The 27,723-nt window shown below is 39.8% G+C and overlaps 1 protein-coding gene across 1 annotated transcript; it reads right to left on the reverse strand.

Annotated features, from left to right (window-relative positions):
• Positions 1-476: 476 nt before the first annotated feature.
• Positions 477-27,611, reverse strand: LOC138789338 (inter-alpha-trypsin inhibitor heavy chain H3-like). Its single transcript, XM_069967943.1, has 21 exons — positions 27,522-27,611; positions 22,245-22,262; positions 21,318-21,484; positions 20,347-20,451; positions 19,041-19,203; positions 18,172-18,282; positions 17,194-17,319; positions 16,596-16,712; positions 15,820-15,988; positions 14,650-14,775; positions 12,247-12,428; positions 11,401-11,586; positions 10,504-10,643; positions 8,968-9,125; positions 7,991-8,020; positions 5,565-5,594; positions 4,979-5,092; positions 2,933-3,134; positions 2,403-2,575; positions 1,272-1,383; positions 477-802 (listed from the first exon to the last, which is right to left on the reverse strand). The coding sequence occupies exons 1-21, from the start codon at positions 27,609-27,611 to the stop codon at positions 661-663; spliced, it is 2,661 nt and encodes an 886-aa protein (XP_069824044.1). The 3' UTR covers positions 477-660.
• Between the last annotated feature and the right edge of the window lie 112 nt (positions 27,612-27,723).

A 27,723-nucleotide genomic window follows, 5' to 3' on the forward strand; every position in this document is an offset into this window, starting at 1 on the left:
TCGTTGATCGGGCCCGTGGAATAGGGCCCTAACACTTTAAGGCAACATTTTTTTTTTGCTATTTTTGTGCCTTTTTTGTCCTCTTTATTAGTTGTATTTGTAGCAGTTTTTTGGGCTACAGTAAAATGTTAATTTTGGGCCTTTACATATTTTGACTCCAAAATACAGGCAAATAATGTCCATTTTCTGACCAGGAATGGCAACAAAAATAATGTGTGTGAGCAAACATCTGTCCTACTATCAATACATTAGTGAAAAAAGAAAGAATTGGCCTAAAATACAGTTTGTAACACAGTTTGTATCCTCCTCTCAAGGAAGGAAGCTTACTGTACAGCAGCTTATTCACAGAAAATAATGAAAAAAAAGTATAATAATATTTTTTATTCATTTCTTGTTTTTTATGAAAGTATAAAACATAAAAAATATCAGTTACTAGATAAGTAGAGGGTGCGCAGCCCCTGAAACAAGATGGAAGATATTTCTATGCATCACAAGTAACATGGATGGATGGTAGGTACATCATATATAACCAATTATACAGCTGTTTATCTTCTTATGGGGAGACCTGGAGTAGGAATAAGGAAAGGAAGCAGGATTCCTGTATCACATAGCAAAGAGGACCAAGCTGCAAGGTACTGATCTGTGTTCATGTTATTCATTCTAATGAAACATCCTGAAAATATTAGATACAATGTAATCGGCATGGTTTCCATCAATCAGGTCTTTTCCGTTGTTATGCACAAACCAGCAGGGAACTTTGATGCCATTCCTGTGATCTTTTCGATAGTCTTTTTGTGCACCCCTAAAAAAAAATAAGATCAATAACATTATGAGTGTTAGGATACCTAAAGGGGTACTCCAGTAAAATAAAAATGTTTTCAAATCAACTGGTGTCAGAAAGTTATACAGATTTGGAAATTACCTCCAAGTCTGCCAGTAGTTATCAGCTGCTGTATGTCCTGCAGGAAGTGGTGTATTCATTAAAGTCTGACACAATGCTCTCTGCTGCCACCTCTGTCCATGTCAGGAACTATCCAGAGCAGGAGAGGTTTACTATAGGGATTTGCTACTGCTCTGGACAGTTCCTGTCACGGACAGAGGTGGCAGCAGAGAGCGCTGTGTCAGATTGGAAAGAATGGGACCTCAGAGATTTACCAGCTGTTGTTATTTGGCTACATTCCCACAATAAATTAAAAATAAGGGCAAGAAATGGCCATTATTAATGATCATGATGCTTACATTGTGGGAATATAGCAGTAAACATTCCCTACCTCGTCACTGTCAGCATCTTGTTTTTCACTTTCATTGTTGCATCCGGTTTGTCAGGATTATCGGTTTTGTGAACATTGGAAATCTCATAATCGATTCCATGGAAAAATTGTCCTGGAAAAGTAAAGCAGAAAAAAAAGGTTAACCAACATTAGAAGGAGAAGAAATCCTAAAAAATAATTAGTGTTTTTGTTGTCTTGTGTCTTATACATCTGGAGTAAGATTAGGGCTATGTTCACACATTATCAAAATTATTTATTTTATAATAATGGGCGTTGTTTCTATAATAATGACTGTTATTTGCCGTTACATGATGGACGTCCAATAAAAATGTAACATAGCCTAGTTGTCATGGCAGCTGAGGGGCTCCTGAAGACCTCTTTGACTGCCATCATAGAAGTCGCATTAGAGTAACTTATCACTATAGTAGGATATTAGCAGTTTGTGGCTATGTTCACACAAGGTTTTTCATCTCCGTTTAAAATGACGTCCATCATTTTGAGTCTAAAATAACAGATATATCATTTAGCTGTCTGACCTTTCGTTAGTGCAATGACTGGTGTTTGTACATTATTCTAGTTTGGGTTACTAATTGGCCTTTGGATGCGGCTTTATTGAAAAGTCCATTGAATTTAATAGTAAAAACAAAGAAAGAACGGTGAGAAAAGAAAAACTGTGTGTGCTCAACTAATAAAAAACGTCCGCTATTTGGAAAAGATGTCCGAAAATAACGATCATGATCATTATTTTGATGTCCGCGGTAAAAACGTCCGTTATTCAGTGCATTGTGTGCATTGGACGTCCGTCTGCCCATTGACTTCAATGCGTTGCCATTGCAGTCAGTTAAATCGCGGCAATAAAAGACGTTATTTTAAAGAGCAAAATCGGACACCTTTTCTTTATTTTTGACGTGTGAACATAGCCTAACAGTCTCCTAGAATGAACTAAAAAAAGAAACAAAAAATAAATTAAAAAAAAGAAACAAACACACACACACACACACACAAAAACTAAATAAATTGGTGATTGGTATACTCCTGGCAGCAATAGGGTTTAACATAATTATGGATTATTAGAAAGCAAAGACATTGTTTGTCCTGAGCTGAGGATTATAATACAGGAGCAAATGTTACCTAGCAGTCCATGGACTCCTGTAGAAAATTTATGATCATCCAATGTGTAAAAACCCAGGAAATCCCTGTGGAGAGGATGACGTTTCCAGACTTCATGCAGAATAATGACAAATGTTGCTCCTTCTCCAAATGAAAAGGTCACATTATCTTTCTTGCTGACCACCAGATTAAACCTAAAGGAGTAAAAACACAAAAAAGTTATAGAGAGTCCATATTATATGCACTGGATTGCAGGTCCATTAATTTATTTATATTGTTTTGATGAGGTCACCTGATATGAGTGACTGGCATCACTGACTCAAAAATGAACAAAATGATAATTTACAAAGAAGAGATGAGACATTCAGAGCAGGCTGACCATTCCCGTGGACCAGATGACTTTGTAGTGAAGGTCGCGGGTATAGAGATTTCTGTGGTTGGTGACAACTTTTTGGAGCAAGACCCACACTGATCAGCTGATCGCTGGCTCTTACTTCTCAAAAAGGCGGTCAGATATTCATAGGAATGTTAGTGTATTAGAAATGTCTTACCTTTCCTCCATTACAGAACCTGTTTCCTGCCATGAAAAAGTTGTCTTGTTCTTATGGTTCAGGACAGTGATTTTGTCGGTGGTCACCTCAATTCTTATCTTCATCTGTCTGTTTACAATCCCAATTCTTCCAAAATAAGTCTCATCTGATGTGACATTGGCCGTTTTCTTGTTTCCAATAAGTTGTCCATTGACTGCGATACCTGTGTAAGGCAAACCATATGTAAGCAACTGCCTAGTAAGATGGTGGGGCAGCCTACTGGATTACAGGGCCCCCGATATAACTCTAAGGCAGGTTACATGCAGTGCCCTGTTTTTTCTGTTTGCATCATAAGTCTATGTCTATGTTTGTTTGTTTTTTTTAAATTTAAAATAATGTCCGTTATTACTGAATTACAATTGGACCTTCAAAATGACTGACACAATTTTCAGAAAAAGTCATGTGAACATAGCCTAAAGGTGGTGCAAATGCATTGTCATATTCACTAGAGAGCTGGAGAGAGAGCGTGGAAGCCGTGCGATCTACTCCCTGGCTGCTTGCTAATCACGCCAGTTTAGTCCCATTATAGTCTATGAGGCTAAACTGTCAGAATCAGCCAGCAACTGGGAAGTGGATAACACTACTGTTGTGCTCTCTCTCTAGCTACATCTCCTGATCACAGTGGATCTCAACAGTGAGACCCACCGCAATCAATAATTTTTGACATGTCTAAGGACAAGAACAGGAAAGTCTAACAGCATCCGTGGTGAAATCCAAAATGTATTCACATAAGCCGGTACAGAAGTGCACAGAAGATTATATGCATAAATATTGGATTTCATTTCACCACAGATGGTGTTGGACTTTCTTGTTCTTCCTGTTTGTTCTACATCTGCAGAACAGATTGTGGGCTTTCCAGCGTGCATCTATATACTACCATTGGAGCCTTGTTGGTTTATATTTCATGGTGCGGTTGGACTTTTTTGTGCTTGGTTATGCCTGATGACAAGCCTAGGCACAGGTAGTAAAAGCACGTGTCTGGGGATGCAGGACCTTGAGGACCACCGCAATTTTAATTCCCCACAATGCACATCTCACAAAGAAAATTAGCAAGAAATAATATTTAAAGTGTTCCTGTCGTTATAACTCCCAAAATCTAAATTAACAGTAGATGTTATATGAAGCAAGTTTGCAATATACATTCATTATTTATTTCTTTTTTTAAGTTATCATGGAGAACACAGCACTTCCTGTTTTCTGACTCTTTTTTTCTCAAAGACAAAGAAGGCAGTCATGTGATTGATGGAGATATTGAGCCGTGACTCTGTGTACTGGCCGGAATCCCTGTGTTTAGTCTCTTTTTTTCAAACAGTACAAGTCTAAATATCTGCCTTCAGGAGACTGGACCTGGATTTCTGGCAAGTTTAACTTTGTTTTACAGCATGATAACAGGAAAAAAAAATGAATGTATATTACAAACTTGCTTCATATCACATATACTGTTGATTTAGAAAGTTATAACGACAGTGACAGTGGCATAGCTACCATAGAAGCAGGGAAGGCGGTTGCTATGGGGCCCATGGAGGGAGGGGGGCCCAGGGAAGATAAGAGCCTCCTGTGTCCCTTTGCTTAACCCCTTATGTACTGCAGTGTGTAAGTGACCCAGTGTTCTCTTACATGCTGCAACACAAAAAGGGTTAACAATTAGCTCTCTGCCTCACTACTCTGATAACCTCTGACCTCTGTTCTCTGAGCTCCTGCAGAGGTCAGGAGTTATCAGTGCAGGAGTAGTAGTAGAGTAGTAGAGAGAGCTACTTGTCTTCTGTATGAATCCTTTGTTTGTGTTGCAGCATGTAAGAGACCACTGGGTCACTTACACACTACAGCAAACAAAGGGTTAAATCAAAGGTAGTCTGCTCCTGCACTTATGTATATAACCATGAGGCTCCTATTAGTGTGTAGGGGAGGGGGCCCCATACAGTTTTTTTGCCATGGGGCCCCATGAATCCTAGCTACGCCCCTGGACAGTGACACTTTAAGTGTTACATAGCACGTTCTGCAACTTACCTAGCTGCCTATCCTGGATAAGATTTAGGATCACGCCTGGCTTCTCCTGAATATTGAAGCACAGGGAGTCATTCTTCTGTGGAACATTTATCACAAAATGAGGGTCAGAATCCACTGTGAATAGAAATAATACAAGTCATTGTTGAGAAATAGGCTGTAATATAAGGGTGGTAAAAACATTCCGTTGTAGACCCAAAAAGGGGGTCTAAATGCAGCCTCCCAGTTCAGAGGTTTTAGGTCCCACTGCTGGATTACGGGACCGCACCTCTCACTGTTTTCTATGCTGAGTGCATTGAAGAGGCCAGAAGTCACTGTCCCTTCTTTATATCTATGAGAGGTGTAAGATTAATAGAAAACAAGGATTTTCCAACCTCTTTAATGCACTAAGCATAGAAGACAGTCAGGGGCATGGTCACATGATCACACGGTGGGACTGGATCAGCCTCTGAATCAGGTAATAATTCTGCACCAGGGAGGGACCATCAGTTTGGCTGAGGAAGCTTGTCACCCTTCTCCCAAATAGAGGTTAAAAAAGGGGGAGGAGGACAGCTGCTTTTTTAAGGAAAGAAGGTTAAAGAATACCTACCGAAAAATGGAGGAACAAAAGATGGGAAACCTGGAGGGAAAGATAAAAAAACCTAATTAGTATACAACTGTATCTTATAGCTGAGGTTTCTGCCTTTGCTGGGCAAAAGCTTTCAGGCTATGTTCATACACTGTGGTTTTGTAGCTGTCTTTTTGGATGGTTGTCAATTTGCCGGCAAAAGACAGCTGCAAATAATGAACATAATCATGTCTATAGCTGTCAAAATAAACATTGTATGAACATGGCCTAAGTCTGTTAAGATCATTTTACCAGCTCAAACATAACCTTTCATATGTTGCTGCCCATGGTGAGACTAACAATTCAGCCATACCTGTTATTATCTATTCAGTCTCCTTACCCTAGCACTGAGCTGCCGCTTTCTGCTAAAATGCAAAAAACTGTATGTAAGCTTTTCTCTCTGTCTCTTGCTCCTCTCCCCCCTCCCTTCCAAGATGGCTCATGTAAATAGGTCCCTATCTGCAACTTTGTAGTGCCAGGAGGAATAATCACAGTGAGTTTATCAGACCTTGACCTCAGATTAACCCTCCCCGCATTACAAAGAAGCTACAAAGTTGCAAATACAGCCTGCCAAGGACTTGTTTACATCAGCCGTCTGGGAAGGAAGGGGGTCAGAGAGGAAGATAAAAAGAAAAGCTCATGCACAGTTTTTTATGTCTTCAGCAGAAATCAGCAGCTCAGAACTGGGGGAAAGGAGACTGAATAGATAATAACATGTATGGAATGAATTGTTAGTCTCACCATGGGCAGCAACATATGAAAAGGTATGTTTGAGCGGAATACCCCTATAAAGGATATGTAAAGAGAATTACCCACCCCTATAAAAGGTATCAAATTTAGGGATGGTCCAAACCTGCCGAGGTTCGGGTTCGTATGAACCCGGACTCTCAGCAATGATTCCCGCTGTCTTAAACCTCTGTGGAGAGGGTGGATAAAGCGGGAGGACCGCCTGGAAAACTGGGATACAGCCTATGGCTGTGGCTGTATCCCGGCAGGTTCGGACCATCCCTAATCATAATAGCAATATACACACTCAATAATATAACACTAGAGTAACACTGTCTACTCAAAGGATGTGTGTTAGGAATGTCACTTAGCGCTCCTCAGTCCTTGCCGGGCGGCCGAGGAAGCGCTGAATTTCTGTCTGTGTTTGCACTGAATCAATTGTGTCTGAAATGTGTTTTACTTTTCAGCCACACCTGCCTTGCCTGTCAGACTTCTGGCAGTGCAAGGGTTACTGCACTGCTAGGTTTGTTCTGCTGAGCTTGGTGCTGGGATCAGGGCTGCTCCAATCAGCTGCTGGAACCAGTCTCTTATCCTGGATAAAAGGCAGCCAGCACCTCATTTCCTTGCTGGCTATTAGTTCACACTAGTCCCAGCTCTCCTGCTCCTTTACCAGCGTTCCCTGTCCTAATACCCTTGCTATTGCTCTGACTATCCGCTCTCTTTCTGATTTAGTACTGCGTTGTCTGTTTGGTTTGACTCTGTTAGCTAACTATCCTCCATTGTGTTTTGTTTGTCTGTCTACGTTTTGTGTCTTCACCTACTCAGTGTAGGGACCGACTCCGTGGTTGTCCACAACCGTTTAGGGTCGTCCGTGGCAAGTAGGCAGGGAACATTGGTTGGGGCAAGTTTCAGGGTGCACTGTCTTGTCTGTGTCTCCCCAGCCTGACAATGTGTTTCTGGTGGATCAGTAAGAGTTATCCTACAAAATGCAGTAAGCACTTCAAAACTTCTAAACCCATCAGAGAAGTTGCAACATTGTTATTTTATTTATTTATTTATTAATTTATTTATTTACTACACTTGCATTACACTTTATGGTAAAATGAAGGATGCCATTTCAGGCCTTGAGGGGTTAAAATGTTTGTCAGATATAGAAAATATACAGTAGCATTACATTACTGCAACAAAACAAAAATGCAATTCAACTTTTTGGTGGTATTGTTTTGGACCCATTTACTGTGCATCAAACCTATGACAGGGTGTAAACCTATGGCAGAGTAGAATCATGACAGTCATAGAGGCCTTTGGAAAGCTCCTGGCTGCTATGAAACTGTTTGCATTGAGGGGATGATCAGAGGCGGGAAAGGACTTGCATGGACTTTATAACCGCCTAGATGCCACTGTCACTTTAGACCGTGGCATCTCGGCAGTTAAATAAGCTGGAGCTAAAATATTGCCAATGCCAGCCACTGACAAAAAGTCTCATCTGTAGATTGTAGCCACCAACCATCATGTAGGGGTACGCTCAGCTGCTGAGCTTGTTCCAAACCTCGCTAGAATACATCTGCCATAAGCAAGGGCTTAAAGTATAACTTGGTCTTTTAGCTCACATTTCCTACTAACTGTTTACATAGAGTAAAAATGAAATACATAGAATAAAATCTGAATAAATTAATACTTACTCAGCCCTCCTGTAGCATGTGGGTCTTGTCCTGTAAATAGTCAAATTGAAAGGGTTAGATCGAAAAATTGTTAAACTACCTCCCAGATATCCCTATTTGGCTATGTTCACACATCGTTTTTTTCCAGCTACCCATATGGAGCACTATCTGCATATATACAAGCTAACATGCCCATAGATGATGGTGGTCATGTATATATGTTAAATGGCCTCTTAAAGGGGAATTTCCATCTACTTTTGTTATCTGTTATCTATGGGGATAACAAGATAATCATTGATTTTTGGTTTTTTTTTTATTCTAAATCAATGACTTTTCATTCAAAGAGAAAGATACACACAGTCCATCAGAAAACAAACATAAAAAGATAATCACCAAGACTCCACCGATCCAGAAAATGGGGACTCAATATATGGAGCCCTCAGCACATCTGCAAGGCCGGCGCCACTGAGCGCTCCCGAGTGCTGAACCCAGAAGCCTCCAGGGTTGTCCAGGACTTTTAAAAAAAACTGGCATAGGATTGAATTCTGTGGGTGTTGTATGTTCTATATACACTTTTATGTTTTATTTCTAGTTATCTCTAGCTCTTCTGGTGTTCTCAGGCTCAATCACATGAACACTCTGCCTGTGATTTCTTTACTTCCTGTGATGTCACGTTCAGTATCCGTTTCCTGTTCCTTCCACTGAACATGATCATAGGTGGAGTCATCAGGTGGGCGGGGCAGGTATCCCTCCCATGGGCTGGCTGGAATTTCACATTCATATTAGCCCTGCCCCTGTAGACAGAGCCTATATTGGAGCTCAGTAGAAGCTGTATCAGAACAGTCAGCTTGAAATGCTAGCTTATTGAAAAGTCCTGGACAAAACCTTTAAAGCGACTCTGTACCCACAATTCTTCCCCCCCCCCCAAACCAAGGAATTGTCTAGAAATGAAGTTTACAGTTGTTTTTTTAAACTAACAAATATAAGAAATTTCCTACCTTCCACAAACTTATCAGCAATTAATGTATCTTCATTCCCTTGTCTTTCTGGTCTGGTAACAACCATTGATGTTAAAGGAGTCACAAACTTAAACTTCAGGGACAGATCAAGTGCTTGCGTTGTAAGGATTGCAGCTTCCGATGGGTCTGCATAAAGCCTTAAATAAAAGGATTTAGGAGACACATTAGACACTTGTAATCATGTTACTCATCATAATCATATGCCATATAATGCACCTAAATAATTTACACTATATGTTAAATAAACATTCAAATGCCTAAATGTATTCTCCAAGATATATATATATATATATATATATATATATATATATATATATATATATGTCTCTACAAATGGGCAATATGATAAGTCACTAAAAATATTAGGTTGGGTTCACACTGCATTTTTCCTTCCGTTTCACTGTTTCCATTGCAGTACGTTTAATTTTAACATAAAGTAAAAATTTTAACATACCTGTAAAAGAAAACTGTTCATTTTGATAAAAAAAATCTTCATAATGTGAGTCAATGGGAAAAGAATACAGCAGCATTTATTTTTACCATCAGTTTTTGCATCTTCCTTTTAATGTATATGTTAAACTGACAGAAAAATGCAGTGTGAACCTATCCTAACCAGAAATTATTGACAATACATATAAAACTGTCACATGGCCTATGGGTTAAAAATATTATGAATATTTTTTTAAATAATTTGGGTAACATATTCCGCAGTGCTTTGCATAAGGCACATTGGTCCTTGTCTCCATTAGTGATCACAATCTAAATTCAGCTATCTGTATGTTTTCGGGTATATAAGGAAACCAAAGTATCTAGTGGAATCCCCAGCAAACATACAAACTCATTGCCAATGTTGTCAAACCCAGGACCCAAGCACTGCAGGGTAGCAGTGCTAACCACTGAGTCACCATGATGCCTTTGCCATGTGCCCCTGCCCCTTACAACTGCCCCAGTCCTGCTACTCTCTGCTTCTTCCTGCTTCTTTTAACCCTTTATTTATGAATTGCTTGGCCAATCATTGGCTTCAGAGGTGACCCGCCTCAACCAATGATGGGATGAGTGAGCAATTCCAGCAGTAATGAAACATCAGAGGAAACAGGAAGAGGCTGAGACCGGGGCAGTTGCAGGGGACAGGGGCAGTTGAGATTGGATTTTTTTTATTTTTTTTTAATAATAATAATAATAATAATAATAATTCTATATAAACAAAAAAGGTCTTCATCTAACTTTTTGTTTGCTGCTAATAAATCCTGTATTTTATATGAGAGACACTAGAGATTCTGCATATTGAAAAATACTACATAGCTGCCTACCTGTTCGTACAGATACTCTTCGGTGCCCCTTACACTATTCCACGAGTAAAGTTTCTATTGGTTATATTCTGGATTCTTATAACCCAGCCAAATTTTTTTTTGTGTCTCATCTTCTATTTTCATTCTAAAGCAGAACTGATTTCAAATAGAAGGAATTGCTGGACAATAAGAAAATGAATGTGCACCACATGATCCCTACACATACCGTTTCTCCAGCAGCTGCTGTATAGTGAGATACGCCCAGAGTCTCTCTGTAAAGTCACCGAAGATGTATTTCTGCTGTTTGCTCACATCGTCCTCACTTTGCAGAGGAATGTTTTCTGTGTATTTTATAGGTTTTTCAGCCTATTTAAAATACAACATTAATTTACATGTACAAAATACTTATAACAGTGACAATCTTATATTAAATATTCTGAGATACCTGACAATTCTGATCACGTTACTTATTGTATAAGCTGTCTGTGCTTTTTTGTTCCACCAGTAAACGGCCTATTCTTAGAAATGGGAGGAATAGTAGTCACCAGTAGATTATGGGGAAGATTTATCAATGATGTGCCTCTGGCCTACTCCAGGGGGAAGGCGCAGATTCTTGCCTTCTCCTCGGCATACGCCAGCAGGGCGTACAAGGGGGCACGGCAAGGTGGGAAGGAGGCATAGCTCTTAATGACTAATTGGAGGAAGGGGTGTGGCATAGGTGGAAAAGGGGTATGGTCTAAAATACAAGGCCATTCATCAAAAATGTATCATAAATCTGGCGCACTACCTTTGTCTAAATAGATAGAACCATTTTGTAGTTGATTGGACCAATGTATTAATGTTTCTGTCATTTTCAAAAGTCTCCCTTCTCTACAAACTTGCAGCATGTAACCTGATCCCTCTTAATACAGACTTTCGGCAATTTTGAATTTGCAAGTTGAATTTCAGAGAGGGGAGTAGGAAAGTAGCCTGATAACTGTAGAAATTGGCATTTTCTCCTATTAGATATATATATATATATATATATATATATATATATATATATATATATATACAGTATACAGTAATTTATTCTAATTATAATTATTCTATAATAGTCTAATAGCACATGATCTGTACTTACCCCGTCTGCCTTTACATCCACAATAAAGGAGTTCAAGTCATTGCCAGTTACACGTCCGGCAACAACAATTTCACCCCCTTCAAAGTACTGCTTGAAGTTGTTCTCAGTGAGGTTGGCTACAGCGTTCTCAGGATACTGCATCTCTATGTTAGTCAATGTTGGGTTTGCAATTTCCTTATAGAAGCCCTAAAGTGCCAAAATAATGGAGAAAAGTAAAAGAGAGACAATATCTTGAAAATTGTAAAGAATTGATACATATAGTATAATGGAAGATTACATATCTCTTCATTGTGCAGTAAATAAGCATTATATGAAAACAAGTTAACAGTTTATAAGGGAATTGCTCCTAATGACGTTTTTATCCCTGTGACCTATTGGCCTGTAGTACAATTAGGACTGAGTGTCTATTCAAATGGTTGGATTTTAAAAAAAATTTCTTACACAATGTATGAACTAAAAAGTTGCATTACTTTAACCCCTTAATGCTGTGCAGAAGTACCTATATGGCACAGGAGAGAAGGGGCTTACCTGTAGAATACCAGGTGCTACCAGCTGCTGAGACTCACTACTTATGACTGACATCAGTGATGACGCTAATGTCAGTCATCTATTTGCTGATCTGGGATCAATAGCCATCACTGCATTTAAAAGCCTCACAGACCTGTCACATTGGTGTTCCGTGGCCAATCAGTATCTCTGCAATGCAGCTGTCTGATGCAAATCGGTTACCAACAGACAACCAATATAACTGATCAATGTTATGTAATACATTGAAGGGTGGCATAGAAAAGTCTTTGGATGATACTACAGAAAGATCACCATTCTACAAACACTATGAAACATTACCTGCAACTGCAAGTCTGCATCCGAGTCCTCATATATGCGACGGGCGATTCCGGAACTTTGCAATGCTAGCTTTTCCAGGAGAGGATAATCAACATCATAGCCAAAACCAAGAGTGTACAAGGTGTATCTCCCTTGAATGGCTTTCTTTACATTCTCTTCAATTTGTGCAGCGTTTGTTTCACCTAAAAAAAAATGAAATAAAACATTTTGCACATTTCACCCATAATGAGAGTATGTTGGACATTATAGCATCGTGTTCTAAAGCTTGCCACATAACATATAAATGGCGGCACCTGGAAAGCTCATCATCACATACACAAAGCCTCTTGCCGTGGCTGTTTCTTTAACAGGCTTAGGTACTAAGCAGTCATCAGGATAAGGCTATGTTCACACATCGTAAAATAAAGGCATAATATGGCCATATTTTCAATGTAGTAATGTGCTCTATTTGAGTCAATGTGAAATTGGACAGCAGTGCCTCCACTGTATAGAATATCATCCGTATTTGATTAAGACCATCCAAATAATGAATATGCTCATTATTTACCACCTGATTTTTCAAAATACAGACAATGTTTTGTAAAATCTCTTCAGACATTGTTTTATTTTCACACAATATGACATTTGTATTTAGATTTTATTTTACATTGTGTGAATTTTTTTTTCAGGTGAAAATGGCAGTTTTTCTTATAATGACGGCCGTTAATAATCCTCATGCTCATTATTAATGGCCCTCATTGTCAAAAAAAACTGCAGTTTTTCCATTAAAAGAGGTTGTGGGAACAAAGCCCTAAGAACAAATGATTGCAATGACTTTAGCAGTTGTTTGTAACAGGTTATGGTCACACATAGTATTTCCGTCAGTCTTTTGGTATTTTTTCAATCAAGACCAGGACTGTGGGTGGACTGACCAAAGACTGATGGAAATATTATGTGTGAACATAGCCAAACTCTGGCAGGAGGAGGGAAGAGAATACACAGCAGATGAACAAGTCGGCTATGACCACACAGCTTCTTTTCTTGGCCTTTTAACAGTGTTTTTTTTTTTGTTTGTTTGCTTCTTTTTAATTGCTGTCATTTTGTGGGCAAAAACATCCATAATTTCAAAATAACGATTCTTATTACGAACTACGAAATGATGGCTGTAAAAAGAAATGGCCAAGAAAATATTCTCTATTGTCGTGGCCTTACAATACTAAATACACTTATTGTATGAATACATTTACTACCATTGGATCAACAGGTCCTTGTGCAGCCAATCGTTCATTAAAGGAGAAGTCCAGCAATTTCTAAAAGCCGGCAGCCTGCAGGGGGAGGTGGGAAATTGATTACAAGTAACAACTTACCTCTCCTTGTTCCCGTGGTGAGAGATGGGAGCGACTACAGGATCCCTGCCAGGCTCTGGGAACTCTGGGGTGTTCACGTAATGACCCAGCTTATGGACTGGCCTCTTAGCCAGTCAGTGACTAGGGAGGGAACACCGCTTCAGTAACCGATTGGCTGAAGGACCAGTCCATCAGCAGGGAAAGGCATTTTCACAACTCGAGGGAAAATGACTTCCAGCGGCTGCCCCAGCCGCTCACTCCAGGCACGAGTAGAGGTAAGTTCCTACTTGTAATCAATTTGCCCCTTTCCCCTGCCGGCTGACGACATTTAGAAATTGCTGGACTTTATCCCTCATCAACTGAGTAATGGCTTCCAAAGTAGGGATGGTCCGAATCTTCCGTGGTTCGGGTTCGTATGAACTCGAACGCTCGGCATCAGATTCACGCTGTCTGCCCGCTCCGTGCAGCGGGTGGATACACCGGAAGGACCGCCTGGAAAACTGGGATACAGCCTATGGCTATGGCTGTATCCTAGTTTTCCAGGCGGTCCTCCCGCTGTATCCGCCCCCTCCACGGAGCGGCCAGACAGCGGGAATCTTTGCAAACAGGTTCGGACCATCTCTATTGCAAAGACTTTCAGTCTCTATAACAGCTCTGCGGCTTATCTCCTCGAAACTCCATTTGGGTCTTTTATTGCAGCACCACTCTGGCTCTCTCTAGCTTCAGTCCACCAGCTTACAGTGGCAGATGTCATTATCTGCTGAACACAGAGCTGAAGGCGCTGGATCCAATCGTCATGAACTTTTGATAACTTTTGAACCACGAGAGATATAGCAAATCTGATCCTGACAATCGATTATGGGGCAATTCTGTTCTTCTTTGGTATGCTATATGACCACCTTCCCATTTAAAAACTTGCCCTTGATCTAATATGGGTGTTAGATAGGCCCCCTATCCTATTACTTGCTGGGGGGTTTCAGAAATGTAATGTTTTTTGTTTGTTTTTTAAATAAATGAGTGTCCTGAGACTTTTGACTTTCCCTCTAGAATACAATATAACCTACCATGATGTACTTACCCACAGTGGGTTGACCATCTGTGAGGAGAATAATAATGGAAGCACTTCTTGGAGGAAGAGTTTCAGTCCGATGTGCTTTATCCAGTAGCTCAACAGCCTTCAGTACAGCGTCATTGATGTTTGTTACTGTGATATAACAATATAAGTTAACAGTCATAGTAAGAGACTTGTATGTTCAACATATGTGGCCAGCATTGACAATGGAACACATAGCTCACTGCATTTATATAACAAATCAAGTAGGTTACAGGGAATGCAGAATGTATATGTTCTAGTAACTCAAACAGAATCATGAGATTTCTCAGACACTTAGTTATGTGATGCCGGAGGTTTCTGGGGCCAGTCACAGAAAATACTTCCAACTTTTATCCATCAGAATAGCGGTGACCAAGGGCCCTATTACACGGAGCAATAATCGGTCGAATCAGGCCAATCCGGATAATAATCGCTCTGTGTAATAGAGAGAACGATCATCAGCTGATCATTTCTTTAGGTTGGGTGCACATCGCTATGTGTAATATAAGTATAATATTATAAAGTAGTATCAAAATAATATAGTATTAACTCACCTTACCACATTTCCTGCCATCCTCGGAGACCTTCCCCAGTGTCTGCAGCTCTGCCTTCTTCTCAGGTTTCTACACTGACGGTCCGCAGCCACTTAGCCAATGATTGGTCGAGACTGGGCGCAGGCCAGTGATTGGCTGAGTAGCCTGTGGCCTGTCTCAGTCAGAGATTGGCAGAGTATCTGGCAGCCAGTCAGTGTAGACTGGAACAGAAGGCAGAGCTGCAGACAACCAGGGAAAGTCTCCGAGGACACCGGAGAAGGCCCTAGGACAACAGGGAACGTGGTAAAGCAAGTTAATACTTTATTTTTTCACATTAAAGGCAAGGGCTTCACAGACATCGCTAACGATGCCCGTGCCGCTGCCCGTTTCTAGAAGATCGGTGCTTGTTTACAGTTTATGATCGAGGCGTCTAATAGAACCCTAAGGGAATGGAGATCAGCATGGACCTTGGAACCGTCCAAATGGATGTAGCAGAGGATTTTCTTAGTCCACCAGACAAACCCCAAATCAAGCAATATACAGGTATATATATATTCTCGCCTTCTTCCTTTTTTCTAAATCGATTTACAAGCTAAATCATAAATAATTATGAATGACTTACATCCCCTTGCATAAATGCCACTGACAAACACTTCTGCCTGGTTAATGTTTTCTTCATTTGCTTCGACTAAAGAAGGTTTCCATGGAATAATTTCATTGTCAAACTGTATGAAATTGAAGTAATCGTGCTCTGGGGTGTCACGCAGAATTCGGAGAAGAGCTTCCCTTGTCTATTAAAACATACATTGATTGTTATATGAAATTCAAATACAATACGCAACCAGACATTTTTTTTTGCCAGATTCAGTTTATGAGGCCAGATTTATGATACCATTTATTTAGTAAACAGATATTTCCAAGTAGATAAAGAATCATTCATGTTTAGGTAACGTGTCCCTGTACTGTTAGATGGGGTGTGGAGAGACGAGTCCATTCTTGTTGGTTAGAGACCGTGTGACGCCGAGTGAATTGTGCATGTGACCTGCTGAGCATCGTACATCTGCCTGGGAAAGTGTACTGTTCAGTCCATACACATCAATGTTGGGTATGGCCAAATGTTTATGTGTCCTCTATAGAGAGTGGCAGGGTGAGTCATGGCAATGGCTTATAACTCCAAGATTAAAATGGTTGGGTAGTTGAAATCCAATATGCCCCCTCTCCCCTGACATCATCTATTCGGGAAAAGTCTATTATAAAAGAGTTGGTGGGTTTGGTTTACTTTTTTTCAAAACTGTATGGGCAACTTATTCTAGAACAACTAATAGATATACAGGATAAAAAGTGTGAAAATAGACATCACAGGCCAAACTGTACAAAAGGATGTATACGATACTTTACCTGCTTTATTTTATTACCCGTCATCGATCCACTTCTGTCTATGACATAAACAACATTTTTTGGTACAGCAGGCAATTTGGGAGGAGCAAAAAAGTGAACAAAATATCCATTGACAATCTGTAAGGAAAATATAGAAAAGTTATATTAATGCCAGTCTACATTTCATGGGCGACCACGGGTGGTGCAGTAAACGTACAATTGTATAACATGGCAACAAGTTGCGTCAAGCTTATCGTACCACTTACCTCATCCTAAACAGCCGAGTCGGTTAGTGATAAGTTTAAAGAGATACTGTCAGCCTCTTTGTGTATGAGGACTTCTCTACACAGCTGTAAAGCCTAAATTCTGCCATTTTCATACCTTATTTTATAAGGTGCTTGGTCCAGTAAAAATGCTTATGATTGGTAGAGTGTGCCACCTGGGCGGTGCTTCACATTTGCAGCGCCACTTAGCCCTCCCCTACATGATGCCATCACCTTCTGCGGCCTTTGGAACAGCCTAGCTAGCTAAGGCCAATGGCTGCCATTAGCAAGATGGGCACCAGAAAGCTTAGAAATCTTGCATTTCCCTCCTCCCATATCTAATCACTGCTTCTCACCTGTATGTTTCCAGGGGATTCTCTGTTAACATCATAGGTGACAGTAAAATCTCCGTCCAGTAAAGTGGTTTCACAGTTGGCACAAGAACGCTGCTGATCTATTGTGGGTTTAAAGGAGACGTGGCCCTGAGGACAACAAAGACACAAAAACATTATTATTTGGCTCCTAAATATACACTATGTTGGTGACTAGATCACTTATGGTCCCCACCCTCAGCCCAGGTTTAAGTTCTGTCAAAATACAGGAGTCCCTGCATTAGTACTGTATCCTTTCTTTTTGAAAGGATCCCCTGCCTCTGTGACGATTCTCCCAAAACAAACCCCTAAAAATCTATTCACTCAACTCTAATAGGCAATCTACAAACACAATCTACCAGCACATACAAAAACTTCAGTTTAATTGAAGTGTAACTGTCACTTTTTAATCAGTGAGTTTTTTATTGCCTAGACCACCAGACCACTAGATATTACCAGGAGAAGTACGCTGCTGTGTGCTTCACTCCCGTGCTCACCAATAGATCTGACTTGCAAGAGATGGGCTCCATAGTAGATGTATGTGGCCAATTTCCTGCAACAAGTCAGATCAAGTGGTGACCTGGGGAGCGAAGCGCACAACTGTGTGCTTCTCCCTGCTCTAGTTAGTGTCTTAGCACCGAGACCCTGATAATCAAAACTTTTGATATGTCTAGTGACAGTAATACTTTAAAGGGGTTATCCAGGGCTACAAAAATATGGCCACTTTCCCCATACTGTTGTCTCCAGTTTGGGTGGAGTTTTGAAACTTAGTTCCATTGAAGTAAATGGAGCTTAATTGCAAACCACACCTGAACTGGAGACAACAGTAGGGGGAAAAGTGGCCATGTTTTTGTAGCGCTGGATAACCCCTTTAAGTATGTAAATATATATATATATATATATATATATATATATATATATATACTGTATATATAATATCAGGAATATCGTATAAAATATTACCTTATCTCCATAAAAAGATTTTTCCACAGCAGGTAGCAGGTCATTTTTTAGAAAAGATGCCGAAGCATTCAGAAAGCTAATACCTTGAGGTTCCTGTATGTCAACTTTAATCTGAAACACAAAGAATAAAATGTTATGGGCTAAAATATATTTGGTGACCAATTGTTTTTATCTGTTCTGATCCTAAAATAACATTTTCTGGAGAATACTCTGTAGTGATCACTATAGGGGAAATGTAGTATTACACGTAGTCATTCAACTGAATGGTGGCCTATACAATGGACTTAACTGGTCCTCCTGAAGCGATTGCTACAGTATAGCTTGCCAGCACCTCTTTAAGGGGTTGTTCACCAAAAAATGTTTTCTATCAAATTAACTGGTGCCAAAAAATTTGTAATTTACTTCTATTAAAAAAATATCATGTCTTCCAGTACTTAACAGCTGCTGTATTTCCTGCAGAAGTTTTCTATGGGAATGTGCTGCTGCTCTGGTCGGTTCCTGTAACGGACAGAGGTGGTAGCAGAGAGCACTGTGTCAGACTGGAAAGAATACACCACCTCCTGCAGGACGTACAGCAGCTGATAAGTACTGGAAGACTGGAGATTTTTTCAATAGAAGTAAATTACAAATCTCTGGCACCAGTTGATTTGAAAGAATTTTTTGGGGGTGAACTACTACTTTAATCATATAGAGATGCAGACCAGTCATAGTGACCCCTATCTAATATAATATAATAAAAGTTTGGAACCCAGGACCCTGTACAGCGCTTGGCCATTAACTAGAGAAATATATAAGAATTTTAAGGAACATAAATGTAAGCTGAACATGAATTATCTGATCCTATGTATATGATGCCCTAGGGGCTGTACCTCGTATTTTCTAATAAGAGTTTTTGGCTGGACTTTGATCACTATTTCGTATTTTCCAAGACGCCGTTTCAGCATTTCTTCATAGACCAACTCAAATGTTACTTCACTTTCTGGAGCCACATTTACTGACATCGAGAATCTCTCTGTATTCCTGCCAGACGCCCTGTGTAGGCCAAGATTAAAAAGAACTTTCTAGTGGTATGATATAGGCATAGTACAATATATGTAGTATTACAGAATACATAACCTCATGATATTGAGGAATTTTGCAGAAAACAGGTGGTAAACAACATCACAACATCACATATGGGTTAGGTTCACACTATGTAAAAGTTACGCCCGTCTTTCAACAACAGCTGTCACAGGGGGGATATGAGGAGATGGGGGACACAGGGGGAGATTATAAGGTGATGGGGGACACAGGAAGAGATTATGAGGTGATTGGGGACACAGGAAGAGATTATGAGGTGATGGGGGACACAGGAGCGAGGATTATGAAGAGATTGGGAGACACAGGTGGAGAAGATTATGAGGTCATAGGGCACACAGGGGGTGTTATGAGGAGATTGGGACACAGGGGGATTGGGGGACATAGGAGGAGGGGATTATGAGGAGATTGAGGGACACTGGAGGGATTATGAGAAGATTAGGGACAAGGTTATAAGGGGACAGGGAATTATGAGGAGATTAGGGACACAGCGGGAGGGGATTCTTTTAAGGAGGGGGCCCACTCAGACTCACTCGCCCCCCCCCCCCCCAGGCTGAACCCCTAGCTACGCCCCTGACTGGTATAGTTGCATAACCGTGCCATATTCCTTATTCAACATGTACTGTCTATGGCACACACTTTAATTACACCCCATTAGTATTGGTACTAACATTTACAATGTTAGACTGTCAGAGGCAAGTGGCAGAGACACAATTCTCCCTCATCTAGTAATTAGTCTGCACACTCTTCATCCACTTTATACTTATGTCGGTATAAAGTGTATGGTGGTCTCCCCACACCTCACCACCAGATAATAGGGGTAGGGCAATGATTTTACACCATGCCCGACTCTGCTGTCGGTGAAGTATCAGGAGACTCCTTTACGCTTTATACTTTGTTCTCGGAGAGATAAGCTGCTGCCAGAGCTGTCTGGCTGCAGCTAAGGGTCGTATTACATGGCCCGATGACTGGATGTAAGCGAGTGCTGATCTGTTAGATTGGTGCTTGCTTACTGAGCCTGTATACCTTGTGGATTTTCATACAGAAGTTTCTTGCAAAAAAAATCACACGAATAACACAAAGAGATATAAGACTTACCTGACAAGCCCGGCTGTTTGGCCCTTGGACACAGCTTGTTGATATTGTTCCAGAGCAGCTTCCTTTTCTTTGATTACTCCTGTATATGTTACTTCATCTATTATCCTGTAATATTCAATTACAACTGGTTATAAAGGAAAAAAAATACTAAAAACAATCCCTGACAATGACGTCTTTTAAATGATCTCCTATGTGTCAGTACAGTCCCACAAAGATTTAAACACTTTTGATACATGATGCCGGGAGGTCATTCATTCCACTGCTGCGTCCATGGTTCAGTGTTTCTCTGAAATGTGTGAATACCCCCTAAGAAGAAGGGTCACTTAGCTATCTTGGGCAAGCACAAACATGCAGCCTTCTATTCCCCATTCTCACCAAACATCATCTAGTGAAAATAGGCAAAAATGGCTCCTTAAATATCAGTAACCAGTAACACCAATTAAATTAATCTTCAAAAACAAAGGGGTTAATGGGGTTATCCAGCGAAAATCTTTGTCTTTCTAATTAACTGGTTTTAGAAAGTTATATAGATTTGAAATTTACTTTTACTTAAAAATCTCAAGTCTTCCTAACTTATCAGTTGCTGTATGTCCTGCAGGAAGTGGTGTATTCTTTTCAGTCTGACACAGTGCTCTCTGCTGCCACTTCTGTCAAAGACGGGAACTTTGCAGAGCAGTAAAGGTTACTATGAGGCTGTCTGAATAGTTCCTGTCTCAGACAAAGGTGGCAGCAGAGAGCCCTTTGTCAGATTGAAAAGAAAAAAAAAACAGCAGCTGTATGTATGGGAAGACTTGAGATTTTTTTAACAGAAGTAAATTGCAAATCAATATAACTTTCTGAAACCAGTTGATTTGAAAGACAAATATTTCACTGACATTTATATCCAAATACTGACATTTAACTATCCTAAAGTATATTATTGTACAATTGATATATTTGGCAGCAGAAAACATAAAAAAAATTGGACTTACATGGAGAAATGTGTAATAAAAGCTGTTTTGGGCAGATCCACATCAAAGATGGCTTCTTTTGAGACATTGGCATTATTAACAGCTCTGCTTGTGATGACATTATGGGCAAAGCGGGACGTCACCTGGCTGTTGATAATTATACTGTAGACTTCTATATCAGCGTCCGGCTGCAGGGGGAAAAATACATGGATGAGTAGAAGGTATTATATGAGGAAATTCATGTAGACGGATATCTGACTTTGGTTTTATCTGTAACATGATACACCGTCTGCTTCTGGTAACTGTATTGGATAATACTGTTATTGTCTTAATAATTATATTATATAAATTAAAATATTATAGTGGGAAGCAACCTTTACATTACATCGGCACACCTAAGATTAAGGGGGTTTTCAGTGTAAAATAGACCGATCAGTGACTAGTTTGATCCGATTAAAGAGTATATGTCATGAAAAATAACTTTTGACATGTCAAAAGTTATTGATCACAACGGGTATCACTGCTGAGACTCACTGTGATCAGGAGATGTAGCAGGGGAGCGAGCATGGCAGCAGCACCATCCACTCCCCGGTCGTATCTCAGTGACGGCTTATTCTGACCTTGTCTACAAGACTGCATGGTTGGAATTAGTGGCAGGCCGGGGAATGGATCACACTGCTGTCGGGCTCTCTCTCCCCGGTTACATCCCCTGATCACAGAGGGTCTCAATAAAGGGAAAGGTACTTTTTACGTTACAGTATTAGTTGAATACAGTTAACTAAAGTTAGCCAGGAAAACATGGTTTTACATTATTAAATATGTTGGGGAAGATACAATCCACAATAGAAAGGGGTAATCTGCCATTAACAGAGCGCCATGTGAGAGGACAGTCATCTATTCGCATTGACATATTGTTATCTACATGTTTGATGTACTAAAACATCTTACCGTTTTAATGCTCCTTTTCTGTAAGAAAATAGAAACAAAAAGATTAAACTGTGCAAATGACTTTCTTTGCTGTATTCACACATAGCCCAAAGAAACACTTAAAGGGGTTATCCAGTGCTACAAAAACATGGCCACTTTTCCCCCTCTCTTGTCTCCAGATTAGGTGAGGTTTTGAAACTCAGTTCCATTGAAGTAAATGGAGCTTAATTGCAAACCACACCTGAACTGGTAGGGGGAAAAGTGGCCAAGTTTTTGTAGCGCTGGATAACCCCTTTAAGAACAACTACAGTAAGCAATGCAATAAAATATTTCTCTGGGACATTGCACACAGTTATAAGTAATAGGGAAATTAATAAAATCCTTATGATATTATTTTTTAAATTCTGGGGGGAAAAAAATCCTAAAATACAAATGTATAAACATATAACATGTTAACCCAATGATCATATACAATAACATACTTACATATACCTAAAAAGCAACCATGAAATTCTAAGCTTAACTCACCACACTCTATGTACAGTATACTAACCTGTATGTTTCTTCCTCTAATCACAAAGTCGCTGCTTATTGGGGATAAGACATAGAAGAGCAAAGTGAAACCTACAAGAAGGGGACCCATTTTGCAAATGGTAATTTTTCTGGTAAAACCCAACCTATTTATAGCCCAAGTGAGAAACCAGTTTAATAAGTAATAGGAAGATAAGTGTCAGACGTTCTTATGCTGTTGTCTCCGCCCAGCAGGGCTGGTGTATACTGTATAGAACAATGAAAGGGTACAGGAGAAATGTATGGCATGTATTGTCCAGGTCTGCAGTGAGAGGCCAAACCTCACTAGCCAAAATCAATTTTTTTGTGTGTGTGTGTGTCAAAGGAACATGAATGAAAAACTGACAATAAAATAATGGTACCACTAAAAAAAGAAATGAATTAAAAAAAGTATTTTTTTTTTCCTATTTTTAGGAATTTAATGGAAAAAAAACCCTACAAAACAATCAAATAAAAAAAAGTGGATTTTACCTGTGGATTTGTGAAGGTAAAATAAAATCCACAGCAGAATAAAGTATTAATCCAATCCACACGCTTCCACAACAAATCCACAGCCAATATACACTAAAACCTCCCCATAAACGACTTTTTTTCCCCAGGGATTTGCATTTTTGGTATATATATATATATATATATATATATATATATATATATATATATTTATTTATTTATTTTTATTTATTTTATTTTTATTTTTTTTAGTTTAGGCATGCATGGCTTTTTTGCTGTTAATGTGTTCTCTCAATGAGGTTTGCAGAGAAAACACCAAACCCTCACCATGTTGCGTTTTGGAAAAAGAGTAGAAGAGAAAACGCCAGGAGGAGAGAGATATACGCCACAGAAAAAACCAACTGTGTAAGGCATTTTATAGAATTTCGTAGACTCACAAATAACATCTGGCTGCGGGCGGTTTGCCATAGCGTTTTTTTTTTTTTTTAATGCATTTTTGCTAAAATTTCATACAGCGTGAAACCTGCTTTAGGCTATATTCACACTATCTATAAACAACGTCCGTTGTTTAACATAGCCGTTGTTTGCCGTGTCAAACGACGGCTTTTGTTAAACATGTTCTTACGGCCAATATTAACATCATTTTATTTTAATTGGAATGCAGGCACATTTGGGTGAAGTCTATGTAATGTAGGGCCGTCAGAACGGCCATAATTTGTTTGAACGAAGTGGGAACAACGGTCGTTGGTGGCACTCTAGCGGCTGGAAATAATTAACGTCAATTATTTCCGCGGCCATATTAAAGAATGGCTGTTGTTCAATACAGTGTGTGTAAACACTGGCCGTTGTTCCTCATAGACTTTAATGCAGTGCATTATTTTACCCCAAGAACTGTTGTTGTTTTATTTGACAACAATGGCCGTTCTTGTCTTAAAAGATACACTGTATGAACATGGCCTTAGGCTAGGTTCACACCATGTAAAAATTATGGCAGTCTTTTTTAAAAACGTCCATAATTGTGCGAATGTCAGGATTTAAAAATAAATAACGTCCGTTATTCATGCAATGATGGCTGTTATTATGAAAGACATCTGACATTTTTACATAGTGTGCACCTCACCTTAGCATGCCCTTGTTTCTGCAAAAATCACAGCCAAAACCAAGAATAGTGCCACACACATTGTATATGTCGTGGATTTTATGTGTATTTAAAGGGATTATCCAGAACCAGAATACAGAGCTGCTTTCTTGCAAAAACAGCACCAACTCTGTCCCCTGGTTGTGCCTGGTTGTGTTCTGCTTTATTCACATCAATGAAACTGAGCTGCAAAACCACACCCAAACTGAGGACAAGAGCGGTGCTGTTTCTGGAAGAAAGCAGCCATGTTTTTGTAAGGATAACCCCTTTAAATTGAAAGAAAAATCCAGTGATATCACTGATACATTCCAGCACAACTCAGGACCAGATAACCTTATACACTATATAATAGTAGCTACTTTGTTAAAATTTCCTAAACATTAAAAAGTAAAAGAATTCTATAAATCCATGACCTAATCAATGGCCTGAATGATATTTGTTAGTATGAAGCAATGTCTATACTCCTCCAAAGATGACACAGTGCAATGTATAGTATAATCCATCCTTTAATCATCATTACTATTCATATTGCATTACCAAAATCCATTAACAGAGAGTAGTATATCCATGTAGTATATCTGGTAGTATCTATACTTCAGCATAAAAGAAACATAATACATACAAGATGTGCACATAGAAGTCTATATCAAAACAGTTACCACTGCCTGGATGAAACAATAGGTAGATAGTCGTCTCTCATTGGGGTCTATGTTCTTTATCACTGTTTGACTTTTTTACTTTACTCTTTGTATGCAACACAATGTGGCTATTATTTCTTATTTGTATGCCCTGGCTTACTGTTATAATATAACCTCCTCTATCTGCACCTACTGTTTGTGTTGGGTTTATTCCTGGAATGGTATAGATATGATCGGAGAAGCCTCATTGTTGTGGGTATACAACCGTCTGGATTTTATCTTACCTTGTGACTAGTATGATATAAGCACTGATAATACTTACAGTACATTGCTCTGTGACATTTTGTGGGGTATAGTATAAAAAATTTGGGTACATGAGGACACTTTATTTTGCCAATTTGTAGTGGCTATATGAAGCAATGTCAGAATTCTTTCCTTAGAAATTTGACATTTAATAGGAAGATTTCATGTTTAACAGGACTGAGGTTTCCTTTACCTTGTAATTCCATGGTTTTATATGGTAATGTTCACAAATTACTCTGCAAAAAGGACCTAATATCGGCACCAAAGACCACAATGAAATCTGCAATCATTTATTGTCATGGCGTCTGCCCAGGGATCCTTCACAGGCCGGACCTGAGGACATGAAGAGAGAGGAGCTTCATTCATTGTGGGAGCCTGGGCTAGGTAAGTATTATTTTTTTTTTATTTTCTGGTCACAGTGGGGAATTATTAGTACAGGGGTATTACAACTTTTAGGGGCCTAAGGGGGAATTATTATTATATACAGGCACAGCGGAGGTACCATTATAAGCATAGAGGGGGAGTTATTAATATATGGACGCGCAGGAGGCAATATTACTATATGGGAGCACAGGGGCATTCTGTAAGAGGCACAGGGGCCATTATAACTACATGGGGGCACAGGGGACATTATTACTGTATAGGGAAAATGGGGCATTACTATACAGGGACACAGAGGGCATTTTAGCTATATGGGAGAGCAGTGAGGACATTATTACTGTACGGAGACACAGTGAATTGTTATTGTATGAGGGCACAGGGAGACATTAATATTATATGTGAGCAGAGTGGGAGCAATAGTACTGTATGGGGGTGCAGAGAGCAGAACTACTGTATAAGGGCAAGGTGGGGGCATTACTACTTTATGAAGGTACAAAGGACATTATTACTATATGGGGGAACATATTGTACTGTATGGGACAACATGGAAGGCATTTTTACTGTATGATGGCACCCCGCTGTACAGTAAAAATGCCCCCCTATGTCCCATACATTATCCTGCACTATTATTACATGGGGACGCAGGAGAAAATGATTACTTTATGAGGGAAAGGGAGCATAATTCTAGTATGTGGCTGTCACTACTATGAAGGGGTGGGGTGGGGACACAGGAGACAGTATTACTGCTTGCGAGTACAAGGGGCATTGTTACTGTATGAGGACACAATAAGGGGATTACTCAAGGACACGGGGGGGGGGGGGGAGAGATCTTGGTTCTATTGATCTTTTTATTAAATACATTATATCAAGTAATAGTGTGTAGAGGTCATTTGGCCCTTGTTTAGCGCTGTTAGTAGGTGCAGGAGTTTATCATGCAGATATATGCTGTTATACTTACTGTATGAATTATTTTGGGACAGAGCGGTACAGGTTTCATAATAAAGTAATATCCTGGGACTGGGAGGGTGTAACAATGTCTGTGCTTTAAAGGTTGATTTACAGCATTAGCATCAATGCTTGATTTATTTCTACTAAAATGATGTTTTCCACCCTTGTGGTGGACAATTGTGTTCTCTGCAATGGAACAATGACACCTATCCTGCTGAATAACCCCTCTGATCGTACCTTAGGAGGTGGACAAGACAGTGCACTGATGGTAAATTGGACAAGTTCTTGCTTCTTGTCTAGTCTGGAGACCAAGATGTTCATGGGGTCGGAGTTGTGGGTATTTTCCAGAAAAAGAGAAGATATGTTCAGATATGACTAAACCTTGTTGCTGAGGTGTTGCATATCTGCTGTTGTACATCTGCTTGGTACATGGGATGAAAGAAGCGTTAGATTATTTATACTAAAGGAGTTATTCAGGCTTAGAAAAGATGGCTTCTTCCAGAAAAAGCTCTTGACCTTGGGTGGAGATTTTGCAGGTCAGTTACATTGAAGTGAATAATTGTGAATTGTAATACCACATACAACCTGGGGACAGGGGTGGTTCTGTTTTTGAAAGAAAGTAGCTATGCTTTTTTTTAGTCCTGGAAAACCCCTGCAAACTGTAATGGCTGCTGCTTGTTGTGGAGGCAGAGGCAGTGGAGTGGTAACCTTTTATAGTGAGGGTCCCAAAGCATGGCTATGCAGTAGTGATCCCTTTGTCTGATGATAATGATACGTTTGTCGGCATCTATGCGGTTTGTCGTGCTCAACCAGGTTCCCCAGGATCTAGTTTGTTCATACTCTTCCTCACACTGCCAAGGTTGTTCATACATGGTCAGCATCACTGTCGTCGTCATCATCATCATCGTCGTCATGTTTTCTGCCACAGGTGTCATCCTCATCCTCTTGGGAAAAGTCCATGTCCCCCTCCACCACCAACTCCTCCTCATTGTTCTCCTTAAAGGGGTAGTCCACCAAAAAAATTTTTCCTTCAAATCAACTGGTGCCATAAAGTGCCAGAGATTTGTAATTC

Source organism: Dendropsophus ebraccatus, chromosome 4 (genome assembly GCF_027789765.1).
Source record: "Dendropsophus ebraccatus isolate aDenEbr1 chromosome 4, aDenEbr1.pat, whole genome shotgun sequence".
Lineage (NCBI taxonomy): Eukaryota > Metazoa > Chordata > Amphibia > Anura > Hylidae > Dendropsophus > Dendropsophus ebraccatus.